A 22,250-nucleotide genomic window follows, 5' to 3' on the forward strand; every position below is an offset into this window, starting at 1 on the left:
TGGCACTTATTTCTGAACAAAGCACAGCAGTGTTTCCTTTCTGATCTCAGAGCATCTTTACACCACCTTGTTCTGGAGTGAATGAATCCACAAGAACCCAGAGTCCTCTTCCCCACTTACAGTGCTGCCTGCTATATATTCCCGTACGTAATAGGAACGTGTAGGCAGCTGAACTCCAAAGACAGGAAGATCAGGAATTTGAACATCAAACCCACAAACCAGCAGAACACAAACAGGACAAGATTTTAAATACAAAGGAGCCCTAAACTTCTTGGTTTTCTTCTGATGTACTTCTTTCCTTCTTTCCCCCCCAGCCCCGCAAATACATTGATCCTTAACAAAGTAGTCCCAGGAACTGAACACTTGAATGATCCTGTCAAGTGCCATTAAGAGTGGCAGAATCTCATTTCTTCTTGCAGCACATGAGAGTCCAGTGATTTGAGACCTCACTCCGGGCTTTTAACACTCAGAAATGCCTCTCCCACTTGGCTCTCAAAGTCTGTAGTTCCTCTGTCAATACATGTCAAGAAGTGCGGCTGTTCCTGCCTTGCAAAGAAACCTGCTGAGCTGTTTCTAGCAAACTAGATCCAGAGCTTTCACCAACAGCTTTCTCTGTCTGTTCTGATCTTCCCTGAACTTCTTGGTGAATTCTGTGTCTTAGAAGAGCTCAGCCTACAGCACTATGCTCTCTCTTTTCCACCATCCTGTTTCTCCTGTCTAACACAGACTATGTATACAAGGCTGTACCCTGCAAAACTCCTTAATCAAGGTGCTGGTGGCAGTGGAAAAAGCTGATATCCTTCCCAGCTGGCTTCCAGTGCCCACCAAGCCCCATGGCACAGAGCCATCCCCAGGCCCCAAAGGTACAGACTTTGAGGGGGAACAAACTGGTCATGGATGAAATCTGGGAGCTTACCTGGGGAAGTGCTTGTACCACTGTGTCCAGGAGAGCTCGCATTCCAGTGGCCATTTTAAGCAGTTTCAGCACTACAAAAGAGAACCAAATCCCAGTAAGCAGAGCTGGGAAGCATCTCAAGTAGAACCCAACAAGGAAATCTAGCTTCAAACCTTGTAAATGAAGGGTCCCATCTCTCTTGCTTTCATATCACAGAGATGGCAAGCTCACTGCATCCTGGCAGGACCCACCAAAAATCCAAACATCCCTACTACATCTCTCAACAACTAACGTTAGTGACGCTAGTAAAACAAACCCAATGCCACAAAAACTCCAGCATGCCAAACTGAAACAGCAGGACTAGAAGAACAAATGGCCAAACCATTTCCTGATGTGTCTGGGGGATGGCTGAAGACCTATGGAGCAGGTCGTACCTCTTGCTATTCTCAGCACCCGCATGATGCGTATTATGGTGGGATTGATGGGCAGCGCAGCGTTCATCTCTATTTCCTCCAGCGTGATTCCCACAATTGATAAGAGAACTATGGCCAAATCCAGCTGATTCCACCTAACAGACAAAGAGAGGAAGGACAATAAAAAAATAATTGGACATCCAAAAACAGAGAATTAACTTTTAAAATCAATCACAAGCAAATCCCAAAGGTCTTTCTGCTGTCAAACGTTCTATGCCCGCGATCTTCTATGTGGTATAAAACCAACTCACTGAAGCTGGCACACAGTCCTGAGCTGCTGTTGGCTGGGATCCTATTCTGGGAAGTGCTACTGCCAATGCTGGGGCTCCTATTGCCCTTCGGCATCCAGCTGGAGCCAGTTGCAAGGAGAAGATATTAGGCTGGGTGGACCTTCGATGTGAAGCAGCACAGCTGCTACCATGTTGTGCCACCTGTTCCTTCAATTACATTACTACACTCGAGTATCTTCACTGATTTATAGCCTAACAATTGCTGAGGACCTTCCACTCCAGTACTGCAGTACAGTGAAACGTGAGATCGAGTGTCTTTCCAATGCAATTTCCCTATTAAGCAACACTGCTCATAGCAGTTTCCAGCCGCCCAGGCAGGGTAAATGAAACAAACACACTGGTTTTGTGGAATAGTGTCTGATCTCACCCTGCTCCCCAGCAAGCTGCCAGACCACAATGTGCTCTCACACACAATCGCTTCTGGCTGAATGGCAGAGTATGATCTGTAGGTCTCTGAAGCTGGGATCTGAAGGCAGTGGGACTGAACACAACTATCTTTACATTTGCCAAGGGCTTCTCCAAAGCCAGCAGCCTACCAATGGACTGGGTGGGTCCAGCAGCAGAACAGGCTTGCCTGCAGAACTCAGTGAGTGTACGTTGCCAAAACTACTCTTCTGAGGACTATGTTAATGCCAACAGGTTTTCTGACCTCCAGGCTGAGCTGGTCAGGTCTGATGGAGACGCAGATAATGGCAGAAGGAGGGGGTCTAGAATTCTGTAGGATTTCCTGAATTCCCTCTGCAAAGCAGTCCCAGATGCTTTTAGGATCTGTAGTTCCTATACTATAAAGTTTGCACCCATGGAGAAACAGCCCTTTGCTCTCCCTTGCACACAGCATGCGGTACTACTGTAGTGATGCTACATTTGTTCAGCAACTGGCTTTGAAACTGGGTCACTACAGCTCTGTCCCAATTACAAAGGAGTTTAAAATACTCTCACCTGTCCTTAAAGAACCTTCGAAAACCGAATGCCACCAACTTCAGGACTGCCTCGAACACAAAAACTATGGTGAACACGTAGTTACAGTACTTCAGGGCTTCATCCAGGGACTGAAAAGAGAGGCACCAGTTAAACAGATCAATGCAGTGCACAGGGATGGGCAGATACAAGGGTGGGAAAGCACAGAGATGTAGGGACTAATGACGTAATAGACTGCAGAACTCTGGTACAGAATTGCACTAAATTACACAGCAAAACACAGTATTAGACACTGATGCAGACCAAACCTTCATAAGCACTAATATTAGATGTGCTAAGAACAGTAAGAGCCATCAGGCCCCCAGCTTCATGACATAAATTGCTGAGGGTCTGGGGCAGAGACAAAACTGCATCACTTTCCTACTAACAAAAGTTTACTTTTTCTGAGCTGCCTTAATGGATGATTTCATTCCTGCATGGCAATCCTTAGGACAATGGCTTTGATTAAAGCACTCAGAAAAAATATATGATATTGGGGATGGATTAAGTCTTGCCTTCTTGAAAAATGTTACATCTCTAGAGCTGGGCAAATATATCCATATTTGGTGCAATGTTCACTCTCTATAGAGCTGCTCTCGGAAGTCAGGAATCCACAGTGTTTATACTTCAAGATGATGAGTGTTTATAATGGATTTGATTGGAATTAGAGGCCAACAATAGCAAAAGAATCTTGCTTGGATCTTAAAATAGATAGCTGCAGAGTAAAACAGCTCTTTGGTTGAGTAGGGATTTGGAGAGAGGAGGGAGGGAGGGAAGGGGAAATTAATTAAATGAAGTACAGGTCTCTTACAATAAAAAATGACAACAATGAACTTCAAAACAGACAGAGTTGGAAATAAAATGCATTAGAGGAGGAGAAAAAAGGCTTTTCTGCTGTGTTGACAGAGGAAGCTTCAAACCACAGGAAAGCTGTTCTGTTCACACCGGTGTGATGGCTGTGCTTTGCTGACACTAAATGCTCACTATTTGGGAACAGGAGCTGCAAGTTTTTCAGATGCCAGATATCCTCAGCGCACACCACACTCCCTACTTCTGTTCCTAAAATGGAATAGCTAAGTTAAAAGAACGTGGTACTATTCTCTATTTCACATAAAGCTCACTGCCTAAGCCTGAATTCTTGGACCATTTGTGATGGTCTGCATTCAGGTTTACACCACGCTGTTATACGTGAATGTAAAACAAGTATAAATACGACCTCATCTGGATAAATAACATTTACACGTGAAACAGAGACCGTTATGTAAAGGAATGATGGAGGCAAAACAGCATTCAGACTGCTGGCATAAAACACACACATTACCCCGTGGCTTGGTGCCCCCTGGCTTAGCTCCCAGGAGACATTTGCAGCTTACCTGGCAAGAATGTGCAAAGCTGAAAAAGCAAACACAAATCCTACAGCTCCATGAACAATGGTGCAATGGAAGGTTAATGTATGCAGCAAATGTACGGGCTATGTGATTTATACCAGAAGTTTGGAAAAAAGGACTTGAGGATACGTGAAGAAAAAAAGAAAGGCTATACTTAGTTTATTTCAAACTCATTGAAGAAGAGAAACGTTGCTCTGCATGCATTAGCTTCGTTGTTATATCCATTAACAGAATGTTCTAAAACCCTGGACTAAAACACGGGACTGTTTTACAGTCTGAGAGTCAGTCAGAGCTGGGAGAGGGAGAGAAAATATTTGGACTGGTGTTTTCTTAGCAACAGTATAGTTTTGAGCCCACAGGGCTGCGTTTCACACATTTGACAGATGGCTCTTACCTTTGGCTGGTTGTAGTGCTCCATCGACATGGTGATGACGTTGACTCCAATGATGAAGGTGATGAAGAGGTCGAGATAGTGGCTGGTGCAGAGGGTGTGGATGTATTTCCGAGCTGGAGAATAGTCAGCGTAGTAAGGCCTACGCTGGGCTTCTGCAGGAAAAGACAAAGAAAGGCAACACAATGAGTGCAGGTCCTGCTGTTTGTTTGTCAGCTGTCACAACCACACCGTCACACACGTGGTCCAAGCAAAGTCCCTGGGAGAACTGACTGGAGGCAAAGCGCCTCTACTCAGCAGTGAGGTCTTCAAGAACCACAGTGGGGTTCTCAGGCTGAGCCATACTCATTGGGTGTGCAGAAGGGATCCCCATGGCGCTGACAGCCAGGTCCTCTTCTCCCCAGGGTTCCCTGTTCTTACTGCTCTGCCTCAAGTTCAGGGACAACCTTCACATAATGAGACTGTCACAAACCAGGAAGGGTGGTAAGCAGGATGGAAATGAGAACCAAAAAGCTCCAAATCCAGCAAAGCTTCATCTCCAGCTTAGAGAAAAGGCCCAGGACAGGTCTTATCGCTTGGGACTGCAACACATCTCTTCTCTACCAGTTGGTGACGTTACGTGTAAGTAAGAGAAAAACATAACCTGAGCTCAACATCTGCATGAGAAGGCTTCTGGTGTGTCATTGAGGTCTACAGAAAACACAGCGACGCCTGTGGCAAAGTGGAGCACATGCGTGAGGGTTACAGCACACAGGACAGCATCACCAGCAATGGAGCGGGGTGCTCAGCGCTTCTCTCTACAGTGACCATCAGCACAAGCTCCTCTGCAAATATAATAAGGGCAGGATTGCATCTAGAAAACATTCAGGCTACGACCGCATTAATTTTATCTCTCTACCTCTGGTCATGGCTCCTCTTTGAAATAGGGAAACTTCTGCACATGACCAATTTTGCAGGGCTGTTCCAAGGCAAGTGTTTGGACACTGCCCCATGACTGAGTTCTATTTACTGCATGCATCTCTTAAATTAGGCTGTGACCACGAGTTGGCTGAGGGCAGGCACTCTGATGGACTCTCTTTTTGAAGTTAAGAAATGTAAACATTCAAAGAATGGACGCAAGGTCAAGCTCAGCATTAGGGCAAGTTCTGCAAGCGGAAGAGACCTGTTAGGTCACACTACGCCAGATCACGATTGTTCATAATAAAAAGGGCATTTTTTTGCAAATATTTCAGCAAATTAAGCTTTTAGTGTAAGAACAGTTGGGGAAAAGGGTCTTGCTTCACCTTAAAAACAGGGAGGGAAATAAGGCTGAAAGCATCCAGTGCCCTCGCGAAATACATAATCCCTCCTCTCATCTTGTTAATATCTTTCAGATGGAGTGACTCTTGAAATGCGGTTGGTTTTGATGTTTTTATTGGTAGTGCAACTAATGCCAGATTAGAGTCCAGAACCTTAAAATAAATGGGATAAAAGGAAATGGAATCTGCTGCTCTCTCTCAACTACTCTATTTTTTATGCCATTTAAAAGCGGAGTGGAAGCATTCTGAAAACATTTCCTTCAGACTGAGGTCACACAGACTTATTTTTTTCTGCTGAAGGCTGTGGGAATACAAGGTGAAAGAAAACACAACTGTTTTTGAATCCGCTTTTGTGTCGCTTATGTGCCTAAAGCCCTACCAGCCATCTTAGACTGCCTCTGCTATTGAGCTCGGCTGATCCGGTGTGTCTAAATAGCAATAATAAGGATACAAAATATTACTGAAGTCTGTAAAATACGCTTTTTATGTGTATTCAAGGTTCTGACACACCTGGTTTGGTGTTTTTGTGTTTTTTTTTCTCCCTGTAAATATCTTTTCGCAAATTGAAAAACTAATTTCTGAGGAGGTCTGAGAATAACCCCAGCTCTACTCAGTATAGTAAGGGTCTGCTTACTAAGGATTAACAATTAACTCACAGACCTCACGCTAGCAATGGTGGGCAGCACCTGGACCATATCTGAATACTCTACTACTCCTGGTCATCTGGTTGGCCATGAAACTTGGGACTGGTTTAGCTTCAGCCAGGATGAGGGAGCTCTATGGAATGCCCTTTTGGTTAGTTATGCTCTGTACCCCTGAAGCCAGATTAACAGATGGAAAAAAAATCTCCTAAGGGTACACATACAAGGACAGTCTGCGATACAATTGGCAATGCTTGGAAACACATGCAACAACACTGTCATACTCGGTGCAGCAACCCATGCAATGTCCATTAGAGGAGATACTGCTCATGCGAGGCTAATGGTAGTGAGCAGGGCAGTGCAGGAAGGGCAGCTTCTGCTCTTGGTGATGCTGGTATTAGGGTGGGGCAATCCCATAATAGCAGGAGGGTGAAAGCAGTGAGAGATCAGCCAATGTAGCTACACAGCAGCTCAGAGCCCCCAGAAGTTTGGCTGTAAGTGTTCAGTGCACACACCTGCAGCTACAGCCTGCTCAACCAGAGAGGTGGGCTCTGCAGGACCTGGATGGTGGGGACGTGGGCACCACAAACAGGGAACACTGAATGCATCATTAATTAGAGCAGGCAGAATGCAACCTGTGCCCGGCTGCTCCACAGAAACAGCTTCTGTGATCAGACTCCAGCCAGCCAACTGGCAGACAAACATCAAATGCAAACAAGCATCCCTGCAGCTGCAGCTGATGGTTTGAGTTGGTGGAAACATGGGAGGGAAAGGGAACATCATCAAACACAGACAAAAGGAAAACCACAGTCCTGTCTCACTCCCACTTCTGGATGTTGGCTAATGCTTGGAACTCACCTCTCTGACGAGTACTAAGCTTCTTTGCTTGTAATTCTGCTGACATGAAAATTAATGAAGCGCCGTCTCCCAGCTAAAAAGCATTTAGGTTGGCATTACAATTGCTAGCTAAAGCTCCTCCATTATTCTCCTCTGCATGAAACATTAGAAAGCCCTAATGGCTTTATAAGCATGCTTGGCACAGAGCAGCTCTATACCTGCAGCTGCCTGGAAAAATAAGCAAGATGGTTTGATAATTCCCTAGTTGGAAATATTAAACACTAAGATATGCAGTGCCTGAATTTTTAGTTACAGCTCAGATGTTTCTGCTGGATGCTCGGCATTGAGATGGGCTAATTTAAATACCACTGTGTGCTGCCCATGATTGCTCATCCCTAGAGAGAAAGGCTTACAGTCAGTGCTCTGAAAGGTATCTATGTCGGGTCTTAAAACAAAACCAGCCTTTCGTTTCTACAAGGCCCAGATGCTCGGCTCTGTGTTGGGAGATGCCACAATTGGAGTCTCCTGCCCCGTTTTTGGCATGCATTGTCCCCCAGACCCACTTTCAGCCCTTGAAGCCCAGGATACCGCCTGCATTTGACCTGACCTCGCTCTGCTCAGCAGTTGCTGGCTTCACCAGATGCAGGTGGGTTGGGTTTGGCCCCGTGTGCCGAAGGCAGAGGAGATCAAACCGATCCATGTGACTTTAATCAAGGACTTTAATCTGGGGAGGCAGCTTTCAGTCGGTGTCTTCTGAGAACTTCATTAAAAGGCTTAGGAGTGGCAGGACGATTAAATTACTGCACACTTATTGAAGTGGTAGATAGAGCTGATGGAGGTAGGGACTGTGTCAGAAAAATATTCTAGTTTATCTTTGCAAAAAAACCCCCAAATCCATGCAGTTCTATCTTTAAAAACACATCAAATGCATTTCTATGGCACATTCAACCCCCTGCCCTCTTTTTTCCCCATTCTTTTTTCTTTTTTTTCATGTGAGCAGAATTAACTGGCAAACCCACTGCAGTGCTGGAGAGCTGCTGCACCTACTTTGCACGTAAACAGGGTCCGTGCTGCATGGATTAGAAAAGCACTCACAAACTGGTGATGGGAGAGGAAGAGAGGACAGGAACCAATGAGTTCATGTCACCCTGAGCACCCAGAAGGGCACTGTCGGGACACTGAGGATAGGGATAAGCCAAGGCACCAAAAAACAGTGTGACACTTTGTCCAGTCAAACCCACACAGCAGATGCGCATTTTGGCACATGATGCTGCATCCCTCCCTCAGTCCTGGCCATGCTCAGCTGGGTTCAAACCCTGGACCCAACCTGCACAACCTCGGGTCTGCTTGGATGGGGCACTGACAAGCTAAGGTTTAAATCCTTTCCAGTCCTGAGTTGCCTGCTATGCCCAAATGGTGCATTTCTGCATGGAGGAACCTTCAGGTGCCCAAAGATTTCCATACACAGAACCACAAGCAGGGTCACCACACACAGAAGGCATCACGACAGAAAGGAGTAAGGACACAGTGACAAGGTAGCACACAGATGGGCAACTCCAGATGGATGGATGCTGCTGTTAAGAGCCCTAGTTTTTCCTTCCCCTATTATCTCTTCAGGTAGGAATAGCAGCTGAAGGAAAAGCATGGCTTGCTGCTAGACTGCCCATCGTGGCTTCCTGCCTCCTCTGCAGGACCACCATTCTCCTGTGCACCATCCTGTCCCATGGGGACTGGGCTCTCTCCCACCCACACCCCCTTGTAGTTGAGAAGCTCAGAGATGGGGTACCATGGCAATCTGGGCAGTCTGCCCCTCATCACTGTGCGGCATCCCATGCCAGCACACACACACAGACACTCCAGCAGACTCACAGCCACACACCACCAACCACATCTCACATCTTTCTGAGACTGCAGCATCTTTTTTCTTTTCTTACCAAATGCAACCAATCATTTTCTAAATTACCCAGGAGGAGAAAACCCCCTCCCCCATTTAAATAAAAAACCCCAAACATTCAAATCTATGTAACAAAACTCAAATATGCGCAATCTGATATTTGATTTTGCCCTGTTAACAACGCAAATTTGGATGCTGAGTTTTCCAGCCTGAAAAGAGGCAGGTAGGAGACCTCAGAGCCAGATGATCGGACGTAACCTCCTACAAGCCATGCACGTGGCCAAATGTTTAGACTCTTATTTGCTCTATTGGACTTGATCCCCTTCCAGAAAGCTGTCCTCCTCCCTGTGTGCTCTCAGTGAATTGTTACAGCCTATATCTCTGTAGTGCTTTGGTCTGCAGCACGAAACATCTCCTTGACTCCATCCTACCTTTATCTAGCTGGCTAAAGGACAGTGTAACCGTGTCTATCACTTTGACAAGGACTGGCTCTTTTCAGTGCCTGAGCAGTGAGCCACTGACATGCTTGTAATAAGATTTACTTACTAATCAGGGACAACAACTGGCTGTGGTTAAGCTACCCCTCCTTACCTGTGCCTCAGTCTATTTTCCCTAAGGATGCTTTATGTTCTTTGTCTGCACAGAACTTATTTTTTTGCATATAACCATTGAGTTTATCTGAGCATCTTCTTGACTCAGAACTCTTCTGGGGCAGAAGAGCTGCACAAGCAGGTGGACTTCTCCTCCTCTCCTTCAGGGAACCTGAAACCGATTGCTTTTATCATGCTTGAAAGGCTGCCTTGAGGGCTTCCCCTACTAATTCTAGTTGGAGCCTCAAACGAACTTGAAGAACAAGATGGGAAAAGGGAAATGAAATTGCATTTGAACTCTTCTAAATCTCCAAAGAGATTCAGAGGCTGTTTGTGACTGGCTACTTTGACCAAGGTTTCTTAACTCAAATCTAACTAACACAGAATTGGCTTGGCCTTCAGTCTGGTGTCAGGTCAGTCTGTCATTAAGGCCCTGAGGGCGCAGAAATTAGTGCTGAGGTCTCCTGTGACTCTAATAAAGAGAAGCACAAGAGCAGGAGCTGCAAGGGATAGAGCTGCCTGCCTTCTGATTCAAGTGTGTGGATGAATGGAGGAAACTGGCTAGGGATGGGGTTTCTGTCAACAAAGCCTCTTATTGCTATGTCTTTACAGCCAGACAAAAGACTATCCAATCTAAATGCAATTTCCCTACTTAGAATGAATACCTATGGGTTGATGTTTGGGAGACAACCAGCCATTTGATCACAATGTGATATTATACCCTTACAGGAGAATTCACATAGTAGGACAGTGCTAGACAAAGAGCCTTCTCTGGCAAGCAGGGCCAGAAGCACTCCAGCCTTATCCCTGATCACAGTGGCCACATTTCCTTGCTCACTTCTGCAAAATGCTTGCCAGCATCTGACACAGGCTACCCCTGTTAGCTAGAACTGCCTGGGAAGTTACTGTGGCAGGTTTCCTGGTGGTTTCCTTAGGAATACCCTCCAGGTGCTATGGGTTTATCCCTGGTGAAGCCTGCCAAGGAGCAGCGGAGGTGAGAATTAATACATGAGAAACCCTGGGAAGGTTTGAGTGACGAAAGGAGCACACGCTCCAGTGTTTCTCTGGTCTGGTCTGATTATTTCTACTGAATGAAGCAGATTTCAGCTAAACATTTTCTGTTGCACCCTAATGGTCCTGCATCTGGTCAATATTTGCACATATACTGTGCAGCGCCAAACAAATGCAGTGCCAGCACGTAGCACTGAAGGACTTCCCCCAGGCTGCAGAGGGGCAAGCATCTCTTATAATGGACATCTTCCCAAGAAGGCTTTTCTGGACAGCCCCATCTCAGAGCTGTTGGTATGCTCATGCCCTCATGCATCATGGTTATAGCATGCGGGGCCATGCGCTAGGACGCTAAAAAGCATTACAACTACTTGGGCTAAGAAAAGAATCGATAAATCAAACCATCACCATCATCATATGCAAGCGGCACATTAAGCCTCAGGGGCGTCCTCAGGACCAGCCTTCACATGCACAGCAAGCATTGCAGCTGTTTACTCGCTGCATCCCTCAGTCACACCACAAGCTTCTGCTTGGTGCTTGGCAGCATTAGGGACACCTTTGCCTTGCAGAGCATTCCTTCTACAGGACTCTGCTTGGAGCAGGATTCGCTCCCCAGCCAAGTAAACAGGTAATGCTTTACATCAGGCTTGTAGAGGACAATTCCAGGGTGTTGGCAACCTGAGATTTAAGGTACCGCCAACCAAGTAACGAAGCAAAACAGCCTCTTGGAATCCCATGGAAACAAAACCAAAGAGAAACAAAAAGTCTTGCTTTGGGAGCAGGCAGGGCTCAGAAAGATTTTGGTTTGTAACGCAGTCTACCGACCAGACAGGTACATCTCCTTACTCCTGCGCTTTTTCTCCAGGCGTCTCAGACGTTTCTCCTCCCGACGTCGGGCCTCCTCTGCCTCCTGGTGCTGCCGGCACTTGTGAAAGTTCTCCACCACGACCCCCACGAACATGTTGAGCACGAAGAAGCTGACGATGAGCAGGAAGGAGATGAAGTAGAGAAGCATCCAAGGGTTATGGTTCTGGATGGGCTAGTGAGGCGGAGAAGAAAAAAATGAGAGAGAGAGGAGACGTGGCGTGGATGAGATGTGTGTAAGTCGGCATCTTTGGCACCACGTAGTTAAAAGACAGCACAGTGTGTGGGGAGGAGGAGAGCGCTGGGAGGACTTACATTTTTCCTCTTACTCATTTTTTACTGACTGGAATTGTGATTTTTTTTTTCTTTGTAAAACCTGCCCACGTCTCCATAACTCAGCTTATGGAATTTCTCTATTTATTTTGGCACTTACTTCACGTAGTTTAAAATAAATTTCAGTGCATCTGTAATCATCCCACCTCGATGACTTTTTTTGTAGGTAAAGACAAGTTTTGGCTTATTTTTTTGAGGTAAGTGCTCACTGTTAATGTTTCTTGCTTGTTATGGGACCTTCTGAAGCAGGAGAAAACTGAATGCAGAGGGTTACTGTAATTACTGTCAGATACGACCCATTGAAGACTCTTGAGTAACCTTTGCTGATGTCTCACATCATACAAACTGAATGCTTCTTTCATGATGTCTCTGGTTGTTTCCCCATCTCTTGCTTGTCTGCTCATATTCAGCAGGTCTTCCACGGAGCCACAGTGCAATAGAACACATGGGATAACTCAAGAACTATCACTGTAATCAGAATCCCCATCAGTGCTTGGCTGTATACTGCAAGGGGTGCAGCCACTATAAGAGCCATTCAGTGGAGGGCAGCAACACTCAGCTGTCTGATATGGACCTCAGGTAGGTCCCATAACTCTGCTCCTCCCTGGCACTTGATCCTATGATTCTATTGTGATTCTGTGGTTCTAGGAAAATGCAGATTGGCTGGGTATATCACTGATGCTTGATGAAGTAAGAGATACAAACACATGCAGCTTATGGAACTTCAAAAACCAGTCACCCAAGTATGGAATTTCTGATGGCAGCACTCTTAATCTCTCAGTTCATTTATTACCTGTTGGTCAATACCCACAGCATCCAGACCATCATACATGATGTTCACCCAGCCGTCTTTGGAGGAAAGGACAAACAAGGACATGAGGGCCTGTATGAAGAAAAGCAGGGAAGACTGTTGTAGCATTTTAGCCCCCAAGGAGGAAACCAGTAACAGGCAATGCTCAACCAAACAATCCACAGCTCCTAACACTTGATCTGGCCTGGAGTTGGTGGAGAAATGCAACATACTGTGCTCTGATTTTACCTGTTTGCACATCTGACTTAAAAGTGAGCAAATTGATACGTCAGGCTGGCCAAATGTCATGAGGTTTCATAAAGTAATCAGGATACATCCCAGTTTCTACTATGGGCTTTCCAGCCAGTATAGGAGACCCTACTGGTTTTTCATTTGTAAATCTAACATTGGGAAGACAAAAGATTAAAAGTGACAGTTGAGATCCATGCAAAAACAGCTCTTCTAAGACAAAACTCTCTTATTAAAGAGGAATTGTTTAACTTTAGGAAGTCTGATTGCAAAACATCAACAGGTGACCTGATTCATTCCTACCCAAAGTCTGGGTTGTTTCTGATTGATGATATCTATGTCATTCTTGGAAGCTTCCTCTGATAGATGCTCTACACCTTTCTCAAAAATACATTTTAAATGCTCACTTACTAAAAACTGGTACCAAAAAATCCCACAGTGAGGACTTTACCTGTCCCAAATTGTCAAAGTTGTACTTCCGCCGAACCCATCTGTAGTGTGCATTAGTGCAGTCAGTCTTCGTAGTGATGTTTTTCACATCGGGACCATCGCAGTAGTAGAATTTGCCTTTAAAAAGCTGTATTTGAGAAGCCAAAAAAGAAAGAAGAACAAAAAAGGAGCAGCTGTGGAAAAGTTGTCCCCCTGATTTATCTCTCTGTCTCCTGGTAGAGCTTTTTGCCAAGTTCAAATTCCCTTTCTTTCCTCCCAGCTGAGATACCTGTCTCAACACACACAGCAGGAAACTAACCCAGGTGAAAATTCAGGTCTTGAGACAGAGGTGCTTCTTGCCTCAGACACAACAGAAGGAAGGAGATCCTTCTATCCTGCTCTGTTTTTATGGGGGCGAATAGGAATCTCTCCTCTGGAGGAAGAGCCTATATCCTATAAATTCCAGCACACAGAGCAATCCAGGATAGCTGAAATCTGTTTTTTCCTACCCGTTGCCAGGGAGGTCTTGTCTTCTAATCCTGTGCACCTTCTAATAAGCAGATGTCAACTCCCCCCCTGAGAACTGCTTTTAGGGTCTGGCTTTTCTTTCCTAAGAACTAACTGAAATCTTTTCCTGGAGAGATTCAAACTCATTACTTCCATCTTAACCCCAGGTGACAAAAATTCTTTGGCAGCAGCTGCTTACAGATGGCAGTGATGAGGGAAATACTCTACCTGCACCCCTAAAATCCCAAAGATAATGAAGAAAGCACAGCAGATGAGAACAATATTCCCAATAGGCCTCAAGGAGGAGATCAAGGTTTCTACCACCAGCTTCAGACCTGGGGCTCTGCTGATGACTCTGAAAAAATAGCAAAACAATAAAGCCTTTTTTTTTCTTTTGTTTTTCTTTTTTAATGCATTTCATATTATTGTATGTTTGATTTTCCCCTCCTGTTTGGACAGCAGCAAAGCTATCGCAGCTCCTCTCTATTTGCAGGCAGCATTCAGAGACGATTACTGATGAAGTTAGGCAACCACTTTCACAACAACAGAAAGTGTCACAACCACTTTCTAGTAGCAGAGAGGAGGAAATACTCTCTACTGGCATGATATCATGGAAGATCCTATTACAGCTTGATCCCCTGTGATCAAAGCAGAGGGACACAAAGCAATGCCCACCTTGCCACCATTGGGATTACCAGAACCCTCACAAGCAAGGTCCAAGTGCTCTGCTGCCCTGCTGGCCCAGGCCTTGTGACAGCATCTCAAAAATAGTCATTTTGATTTGAATTTCAGTTCACGCAGTAATTAGTTCCTGAGTGGACTCTTCACCAATAAGGACCTGTGACCAACAGCTCCACAGCCAAAGGGTCATCCCATTAAAGAGCAGCATGGCTTGCTTGCTGTGAGGTGATGAAAAGGCCAGGCATGCTCTGAGCACAGCCTGGAGCAGGTATTGTGGACAGCAAGTATCTTCCTTTTCTGTTTAAGTACCTAGAGAATGGCTCTCCCATAGGTGTCTGAAAAACCGGTTTGCACACAGAGGTGTAACCAGCCTGAGCAAGCTTTTCTGGGCAGGCAGGTGTATGGACTGAAGAACACCATGGGTTTTTTTTAGGAGGAGCCTGCAGAGCCCTTGCAGGGTAATAAAGCCCTTTCATACCTGCCAGACAAAGAAAACATCAGAAGCGTATGCTGCAGGGACAGAGGGTTTCAATATGGTCTTGCTGGGCTGCACATAAAGTGGCTGTCTGAACTGCATCTACAAAGCATTAGGAATGGCTCCTGGAGGAATCCCAGAAGCTGTAATAAGCGAAGCCACCCTCAGGCGTGATGGATTCCTCTCTATTAATAGGATCCGGCCTGGTTGGATTCTCCAAGACCGATTCTTTTTTCCCTTTATTTTTGCTTATGAGCTGCCTGTGCCCTGATTTCTGTCCCTAGATACGTGTGTCAGACAGGTGCCCTGAAAGCAAGCCAAGCCACAGTTTGTCCAGGGTGACCAGAGCAGCCAGCACTGCAAGGGGAAATCACTGCCACCAACAGAACAGAGTGTGGGAGCAAGAGAGGAGGCAAACACTTCTAAAGCTATTTGTCACCAAGGAAATACAGAGCAGCAGACAAACAGCTCTTGCTCTGTCAGTCATGGGCCTAAACAAGATTGCCTCTTTCTAATATTCTCATAAGCAAGCAGCTTTTCATGAGACAGCCTACAGGCCTCTGGAGGTGCCTATCTTACTGCCACTGAAATTTCATGAGAAAAGCCTCGTGTTTCTTTCTTGCTGAACAGGATGGAAATAGAACAGGAGCCACGAGCTGATAAAAATCCCCCAAGCATTAACACCCTTTGTTATTGCATCACTGTAAACAAAATACAAATTCTCTTTATGTCTTTTCTCCAATAATGAAAGCATCTCTCACTCATATTCCTAGCTGAGAGCTAAAGTGTTTTGCAGCGATGTTAGATACGCAGGCACAGGAGAGGAGATACAGATGCCTGAGCTTATCAAATTATCATCAGCACCTGTTCAATTGCAAATTCTCTCCCAGCCAATGCTACCTTCCTGCTTGGGAATGGCACAGTTTAACAAGGAGCCAGACTGATTTGTAAAACGGTGATAAAACTGCAGGCTGGAGGAGGCATTCAGTGCACTAACTGCCTGGATATGATAACACCACTCGCTCCAAACGCCATCCGCTCTTCTCCACACTGGAGAAGACAAGTTATAATTAGAACTAATTTCACTCTTTTCAAAGGGTTTCACAAGATAAGAGCTCCCCAAAGATGATACCATGGTTCAGCTTTTTGTCTTAGTAAGCAACGCCTTGATGATCATACGCATTTTTCCCCAATTCCTGATTTATGAACACAAAACAAACCCTATCCAGGAACACACCGGAGAGGTCTCAAGGTCCGTAGCAGCCTCAAAACACGAAGGACACCCAGGATCTTTGCTCCTCCTGCTGATGCCATGGAGACAATGATGTCTATGATAGATACGAAGACCAGGACTCCATCCAGGACGTTCCAGCTGCTCTGCAGATAGGTGTTCTCCCCAGAGAAAAAGCCAAGAGCTACTACCTACAGCCAGGAGAGAAGGGACATACACACTGCATCCGTATCATAACTAAGTCAGATTTTCAGCCTCTGTCAGGCCTCACTACATGTCATGGGATGGAGATGTAATTACCTTAACCATCATTTCAGCCACAAAGATTGCAGTGAAGATGTAATTAGAAACACTCAGGAATATCCTCTCCTGCAAAACGTAAAGTAGCAAAAAGCAGCATGTTATTTAAAGAGGATAGGAAACAAACATCTTCTATCTTTCAGGGTCTTGCACTGCCAAGATTAAGATGTTCGTGTGAGATCAAGGAATGAAATGACTCACGGTGCTGTGCGGATCTATGTCTGGTCTCTCCAGTGCTATTGTGATGCAGTTGAGAAATATGAAGACCAGCACCACATGATCAAACATTTTGTGGGCAATGACCTTCTGGCACATCACTCGGAACCTGGAGAAAGATAAATAACCTTCAGATATTTGGGTTAGAAAGAGACTCCCACCTGAACAGCGTGTCCTTGAAAGCCACCAGCATCAGCCCACGTTGGTGAACAAGTCTCCCTCAACAAACACAAGTTTCTACCATTATCAGAAATAAATAAAGAGTAAACAGGCATAATAACAGCTATTATAAATGATGGTTAAACCATTCTTCTTCTCAGACAGGCATGGAGTGACCCATGCAACAATTCTGCCACAGTTAACAGAAAAGTTACCTAAAAATCAAGGGTCAGATTTATAAAACACTCAGTGCTTCTGCTTTGGAAGGATCTTTCCCAAGGCAAGGTCAGCTATAAATGTCATATTCCTTTACTGCTCAGACATGGTGGGCTGGGATTTCTTACCTATTCTGTGGGGAAAACAAGTAGAGGGACCAATCCTCGTGACTCTTGCACCACTCTGGTTTGTAGGGCTCCAGGACTTTACGAATCCGGTAGCAGTAACTCTGGATAGAAAAGAAGAAACACCTTTTCTTCCTCTTTTATTTTCCTGCCTCTTCAGCTTCCACAGTCCTTTTGTGAAAGGGAGCAGTACCTGGGCATTTCAGAGTGCCTGAAGGTAGTCCCAGCACTGGGGCAGAGCTAAGGCACGCATAGGGAGGGGTTGCCATATTTTTCCAGTGAAATAGGGGGGAAAGGAGGGAAAGAAAGGGGCTGCTTTACAAACATGACAAATCAAGGCTCCTAAGTATGTGTAATTTTGAGATCCAAAGTTGTGTCAGAACCAAAAAGGCCTCAAACAATCACAAAATTAAACAGTGTAAAAAAACACTCTTTCTGGATTTCCAAACCTTCAAGATACCAAACAGCTCCTGAGAGCAAAGTCATGAGTTCTCTGGTCTACAGCTCATTTTTGGAGGCTTCCTGACCAAGAAGACAATAGCAGCCAGACAAAAAGAAAACAGGTAAATGCCAGCACATTCTGTTAGAGACCACTGCAGTGTAACAGCCCACACCATTAGTGTGAAAACCTTTTGGGAAACAGAAAGCCATAGATTGGTTTTATCTATACCAGCCAACAGGCCCCAACACATCTGAGCCTGGGCTGGATTTTTAATCAGCCTTCTTGGAGCTCAGGCTGATTAAAAGTGTCTGATTAAGCAGCCACTTAATGCACGAGTACCCAATTTTCCCCTCAGCTTACATCCTCCATGTCATCCTCATAGTCCACGGCCTCTTCCTTGTGGCCATCGATGTGCAGGAAGAACTCGCTGGGGACGTGCACCATCTTGCCATTGCAGTCTTGGTACTCAGCAGGCAGAACAGCCATGGGGCTGATACTGAGCGAATGGCGCATGGGGGGCAGCTGCAGCAGCTCGGGCAGGTCGAGGGAGCTGCGGTAATCCAAGGATTCTGCCCGGCGGTGCAATGAGGGCCTGCTGACCGTGCTGGACTTGGCATCATCAGAGTCATCGTCTGTGCTGCCTTTCCCCTCCCCGGAGAGCAAAGACTCTCTTTCACCAGATTGGTTCTTCTTCTTGAGGCTTGGGGCTCTGCCCAGGCTGTTCCAGCTTGAGCGTCGGCTTCCCCAGTTGCTGTTGGTACCCCAGTTGGCACAAGGGGAACTGCGGAGGCTGGACTGAGAGAGGAGAAAGACATCTGAGGGTTTGTTTGCAGGAAGAAGTAAAGGGTATGGCATTTTCTCCAGACTGAAGGCATTCCTTAATCTAAACTCATAGCACAGCTACCGAACCAAACCTCCATGCTGCATCACATCCTACTGTCCTGGGAATGGCAGTTGTGCATAAGAACTGAACCCAAAGATGCAACTGCCAAAGCAGCATTTTCTTTCCTCACATCCAAGTGGTTTTAGCACACAACCTCCCTGGCTTCCAGAAGGGTCACCCAAGTCACTTGGAAACTGTGCTCAAATTTGCATTGCTTTCTCTTCAATTTGCTGCATAAGAAGGTAGAATGAATGTCTTTCTCACAGTGAATTCCTGGCTGTGAGCAGTGTGTTAGTGCCATTTGGTTGGCAGGTGATTGTTACACTAAGAACACTTAAGGTCAGCACAGGAAAACCAGAAGGAAAACTCCCTTCATGGCTTCCTCCCAGCATAGAAACAAGGCAAACTGCCTTTCTCCTCCTGTTCCTCAATGTTGGCCAGCTCTCCTTTGACTGCTTCATCTCCCTTTGGCTGTTGGCACTGACGTGTTCTCAGAGAGAGGATTCAAACCATGAACAACCCTCTCCAGCTACTCACAATCCCACGAATCCCCAAGGCAAACAGCAGTCATCTCTATTTTCCTTTCAAAAGCATTACCTTGACTAAGCAGCTTACCAAAGGGATCCTGACTGTCTCTGTATAAAGAGCCTTCACAGTCTGCTGCCTTGATTTGAACATGATATTGCAGTTACAGACCAGAAGAATAGGACAGATAAACAGCAGCAGAAATCCACTTTGTCTATTAATTCTGCTCCCTCTGTTTTCACAGAGCTGCCCTCCTGCTCCCTGGTTGCAGGCAAAATACAATCAGTTGCCACGCCAGCCAGCTCCAGCCTGATCTCTGCTCCGTGAGCTGTGCCCAGTGGCAATCAGTCTGCTCACATTTTGCTTTCTCTATTTCCCCTCCAACAGGGCTGCCATACGGTAAAGGGGGCTCAGCTGCTGGGGTCAAATGCTTCATTTCCTGCAGATTCCAGCTCCAACCCTAAAACGCTTATACTCATTCTGCTCCGCAGGGACACTTGACACCAAGACAGCATAGCATGGCCAGTGAATTTGGCAGAAAGTGCCTGCTTCTCCTCAGAGTGGTTTGCTAGGCCGGCTGCATGAACCCGTGACTTATTTCACATTGCTGCTCTCCAGAGAGGAGGCCTGACATGGACTTCTGATCAGATACTGGGCAGGAAAACACTGAATCCCAGTGCATCCCTCTCTGCCCACCTCACACACTCACTGTCATTGAATGCAATGCTGTCACTGTCCTGCCAACAGTATCACACATACTCATTTCTCCCTCTGGAATTTGCTCTTCTGCCTTTCTGCATATTTCCCATCCCTCTGCCTTCTCCATTTTACAGCAATGTACACACAGTGAGGAACACAGCAGCTGGCCCTGCTGAGTTGTGGCAGCACCAGAAGTCCCAGCAAACCAGAATTGCTGCATAGAACTTAATGCACACAACGCCTGTGCTACTTTCAGGCACTTGAGTGAGAGTTGATAGCCTTGAAAACCTACCGAGGACTTCTGATCGTAGGTCAGGGGATCTAGAGAAGCGTTACTCCCTCTCCTCGAGTCCACAAAAGTGTGCACTGAATCCATGTGTGGGGAACACTTTGGGGTGGGCATCGGTGTGGCAGCGGTGCGCATGATTATAGGGGGTGGCATGCTGCCCCTGCCCTCCAGGTGCCCATTCGGGGTGACGGCAAGTGAGTACATCTTCATCTCTGGAGAGAAGGGGAGAGAGAACACACAGTGGATGTTCAGCCACAGTGAAAGAATCACAGAATCACAGAATGGACTGGGTTGAAAAGGACCATAATGATCATCCAGTTTCAACCCCCTGCTATGTGCAAGGTCACCAATGAGCAGATCATGCTGCCCAGAGACACATCCAGCCTGACCCTGAATGTTTCCAAGGATGGGGCATCCACAACATGCTTGGACAACCTGTTCCAGTGCATCACCACACTCTGAGTCAAAAAAAAATCACTCATCAAAACAGACATTTCTCCTTGGGTCTTTCAGGAACTCCACCAACCAGAGATAAAAAATTGTGGGGAATACTGAGATTAACTGACCACACTGAAAGACACAAAGCAAATGCCATAGTGTTCTCTAAAGGAAGCTTCTTTTGCTCGGTGTTTCTGGGGATTAGGAGAGCGGAGTCACAGCTTTTTGGTTCTGAAAGAGAGTTTCCAGGTAAAGGGCACTGAGGACTGGCTAAACTCAGCCTACAAAGTCAATCTGTTCTCCCTGACATAGCCTCCTGTGCAGAGATTTTTATGCTGTTCTGATGCGCTCTGAGTTCCTTCGTGTGGAAGGCACGAAGCAAACATTAGTCACTGCCTTTAGTCATCTGTTCAGAGGGCAGGAAATGGAAACGGCTTCTAAACAGCTACACACCTGGAAGAATAAACCTTCTGTAACAGAGAAATTGAATGGTGTAACTGAATGTGGTAATGGTAGAAAGCATTTCATCTGTACAGCACCTATGGACTGCTACAACTGTATTCAAACTAAGTACAGACCAGATGTAATGCCTCTGGCCCTATGGAGCGCAATAACAGCCCAAACCATCAGCCTACTTTCAAACACAAGAGTGAAGTTGAATTAACTCTTCTTTTACTGGGTTTAGTTGAGCGTCAGTCCTAGGGAGGGGAAAGAATGGGACCAACTGTGAAGGGCAGGAAAGATGGAGAAGTCTGCAGTGAGAAATCCAAGTAAGCACATTACCCCTGCTATTTCTCCTCCACTGGCTGTTTTGTAATGCAATGTGCTTCTACTGTATCATCTGTTTAGTTGCTGGCTTGGACACAAGTATCTGATCTGCACCACAGAAGTCCCTGGGAACATTGCCACTCACTTCAAGGGGTGGAAGATCCAGCTCAAAATTTGCTCATCTGCAATACACGTTCCCCTTGCCAGTGTATCTGTTTACAGACCAACGGCATTGTAATAGAATCGTTAATGTCCTTATGCTGTTTAGTCACTGGTTGGCAAACAGGAGGCTTATGGAGACACACCATTTCTCATGGACTTTGACAAAAAGCTCAGCCCTGTTTTCTGTTCTTCTACTACCTGAGAAAAGGTGAAAACATTTCTATCCCATAGAACTCTCTTATTATTTGAAATTGTCCAGCAAATAGTTGGTGCAAAGGAAATTTAAGCTGTGAGTCTCCTTGCCAGCTATTTGCAATGGAGATTCCTCTCCTCATTTGGAGTTTGGAACTCGTTATTTGATCTGCAGCCTGAGTAGCTCTGTCACCTTACTGTGATCTAGCTCTGTCTCAGCTTCCTTAGCAAATTACTTCTGCCTCTTCCTAAGCTGAATTCCATCTGTTTACCACAATCAGCATCATTTCTTTAGCTGAAATGACCCCTAGTTTAGAAACACTTAAAGTAATCCTAACAAAAGCTTAAGCTGAGCATAAAAACACAGAGAGACTAAACCAGCTCCTGTTTACCACTGTACTATTCACTCTTCCTGTATCTGATCCCTTTCTTTCTCCTACCTTGCTGCAAACACTACAGAGTGAAAACCGTCTCCTATTATCCCATACTTACTGTACAGTAGTACAGTGTTGGACTTATTTCAAACCAGTTGTCAGGTCCCCCTGTAACACAAATAATCAGCGCCATTTCCATCAATCAAACCTCACCTAAATACTCTTGTGAGAGGAATCAAAA

The 22,250-nt window shown here is 45.7% G+C and overlaps 1 protein-coding gene across 4 annotated transcripts in view; it reads right to left on the reverse strand.

Annotated features, from left to right (window-relative positions):
- Positions 1-22,250, reverse strand: part of CACNA1H (calcium voltage-gated channel subunit alpha1 H) — a 194,335-nt gene that overhangs the window by 20,541 nt on the left and 151,544 nt on the right. For 2 of the 4 annotated variants that reach the window (XM_085513923.1, XM_085513921.1), the window contains exons 16-29: positions 20,079-20,287; positions 18,040-18,474; positions 17,241-17,341; positions 16,723-16,846; positions 16,522-16,590; positions 16,228-16,412; positions 14,063-14,189; positions 13,350-13,475; positions 12,653-12,742; positions 11,509-11,701; positions 4,398-4,549; positions 2,598-2,707; positions 1,330-1,463; positions 917-987 (exon numbers count right to left, since the gene is read on the reverse strand). In XM_085513923.1, coding sequence (XP_085370049.1) covers positions 917-987; positions 1,330-1,463; positions 2,598-2,707; positions 4,398-4,549; positions 11,509-11,701; positions 12,653-12,742; positions 13,350-13,475; positions 14,063-14,189; positions 16,228-16,412; positions 16,522-16,590; positions 16,723-16,846; positions 17,241-17,341; positions 18,040-18,474; positions 20,079-20,287 — 2,126 coding nt within the window. Of the gene's footprint in view, positions 1-916; positions 988-1,329; positions 1,464-2,597; positions 2,708-4,397; positions 4,550-11,487; positions 11,702-12,652; positions 12,743-13,349; positions 13,476-14,062; positions 14,190-16,227; positions 16,413-16,521; positions 16,591-16,722; positions 16,847-17,240; positions 17,342-18,039; positions 18,475-20,078; positions 20,288-22,250 lie in introns of all 4 variants that reach the window. The other 2 variants (XM_085513922.1, XM_015876890.3) reach the window with 1 other exon arrangement.

The sequence above is a fragment of the Coturnix japonica genome, chromosome 13 (assembly GCF_054131305.1).
Source record: "Coturnix japonica strain WE chromosome 13, WE-NBRP24, whole genome shotgun sequence".
NCBI lineage: Eukaryota > Metazoa > Chordata > Aves > Galliformes > Phasianidae > Coturnix > Coturnix japonica.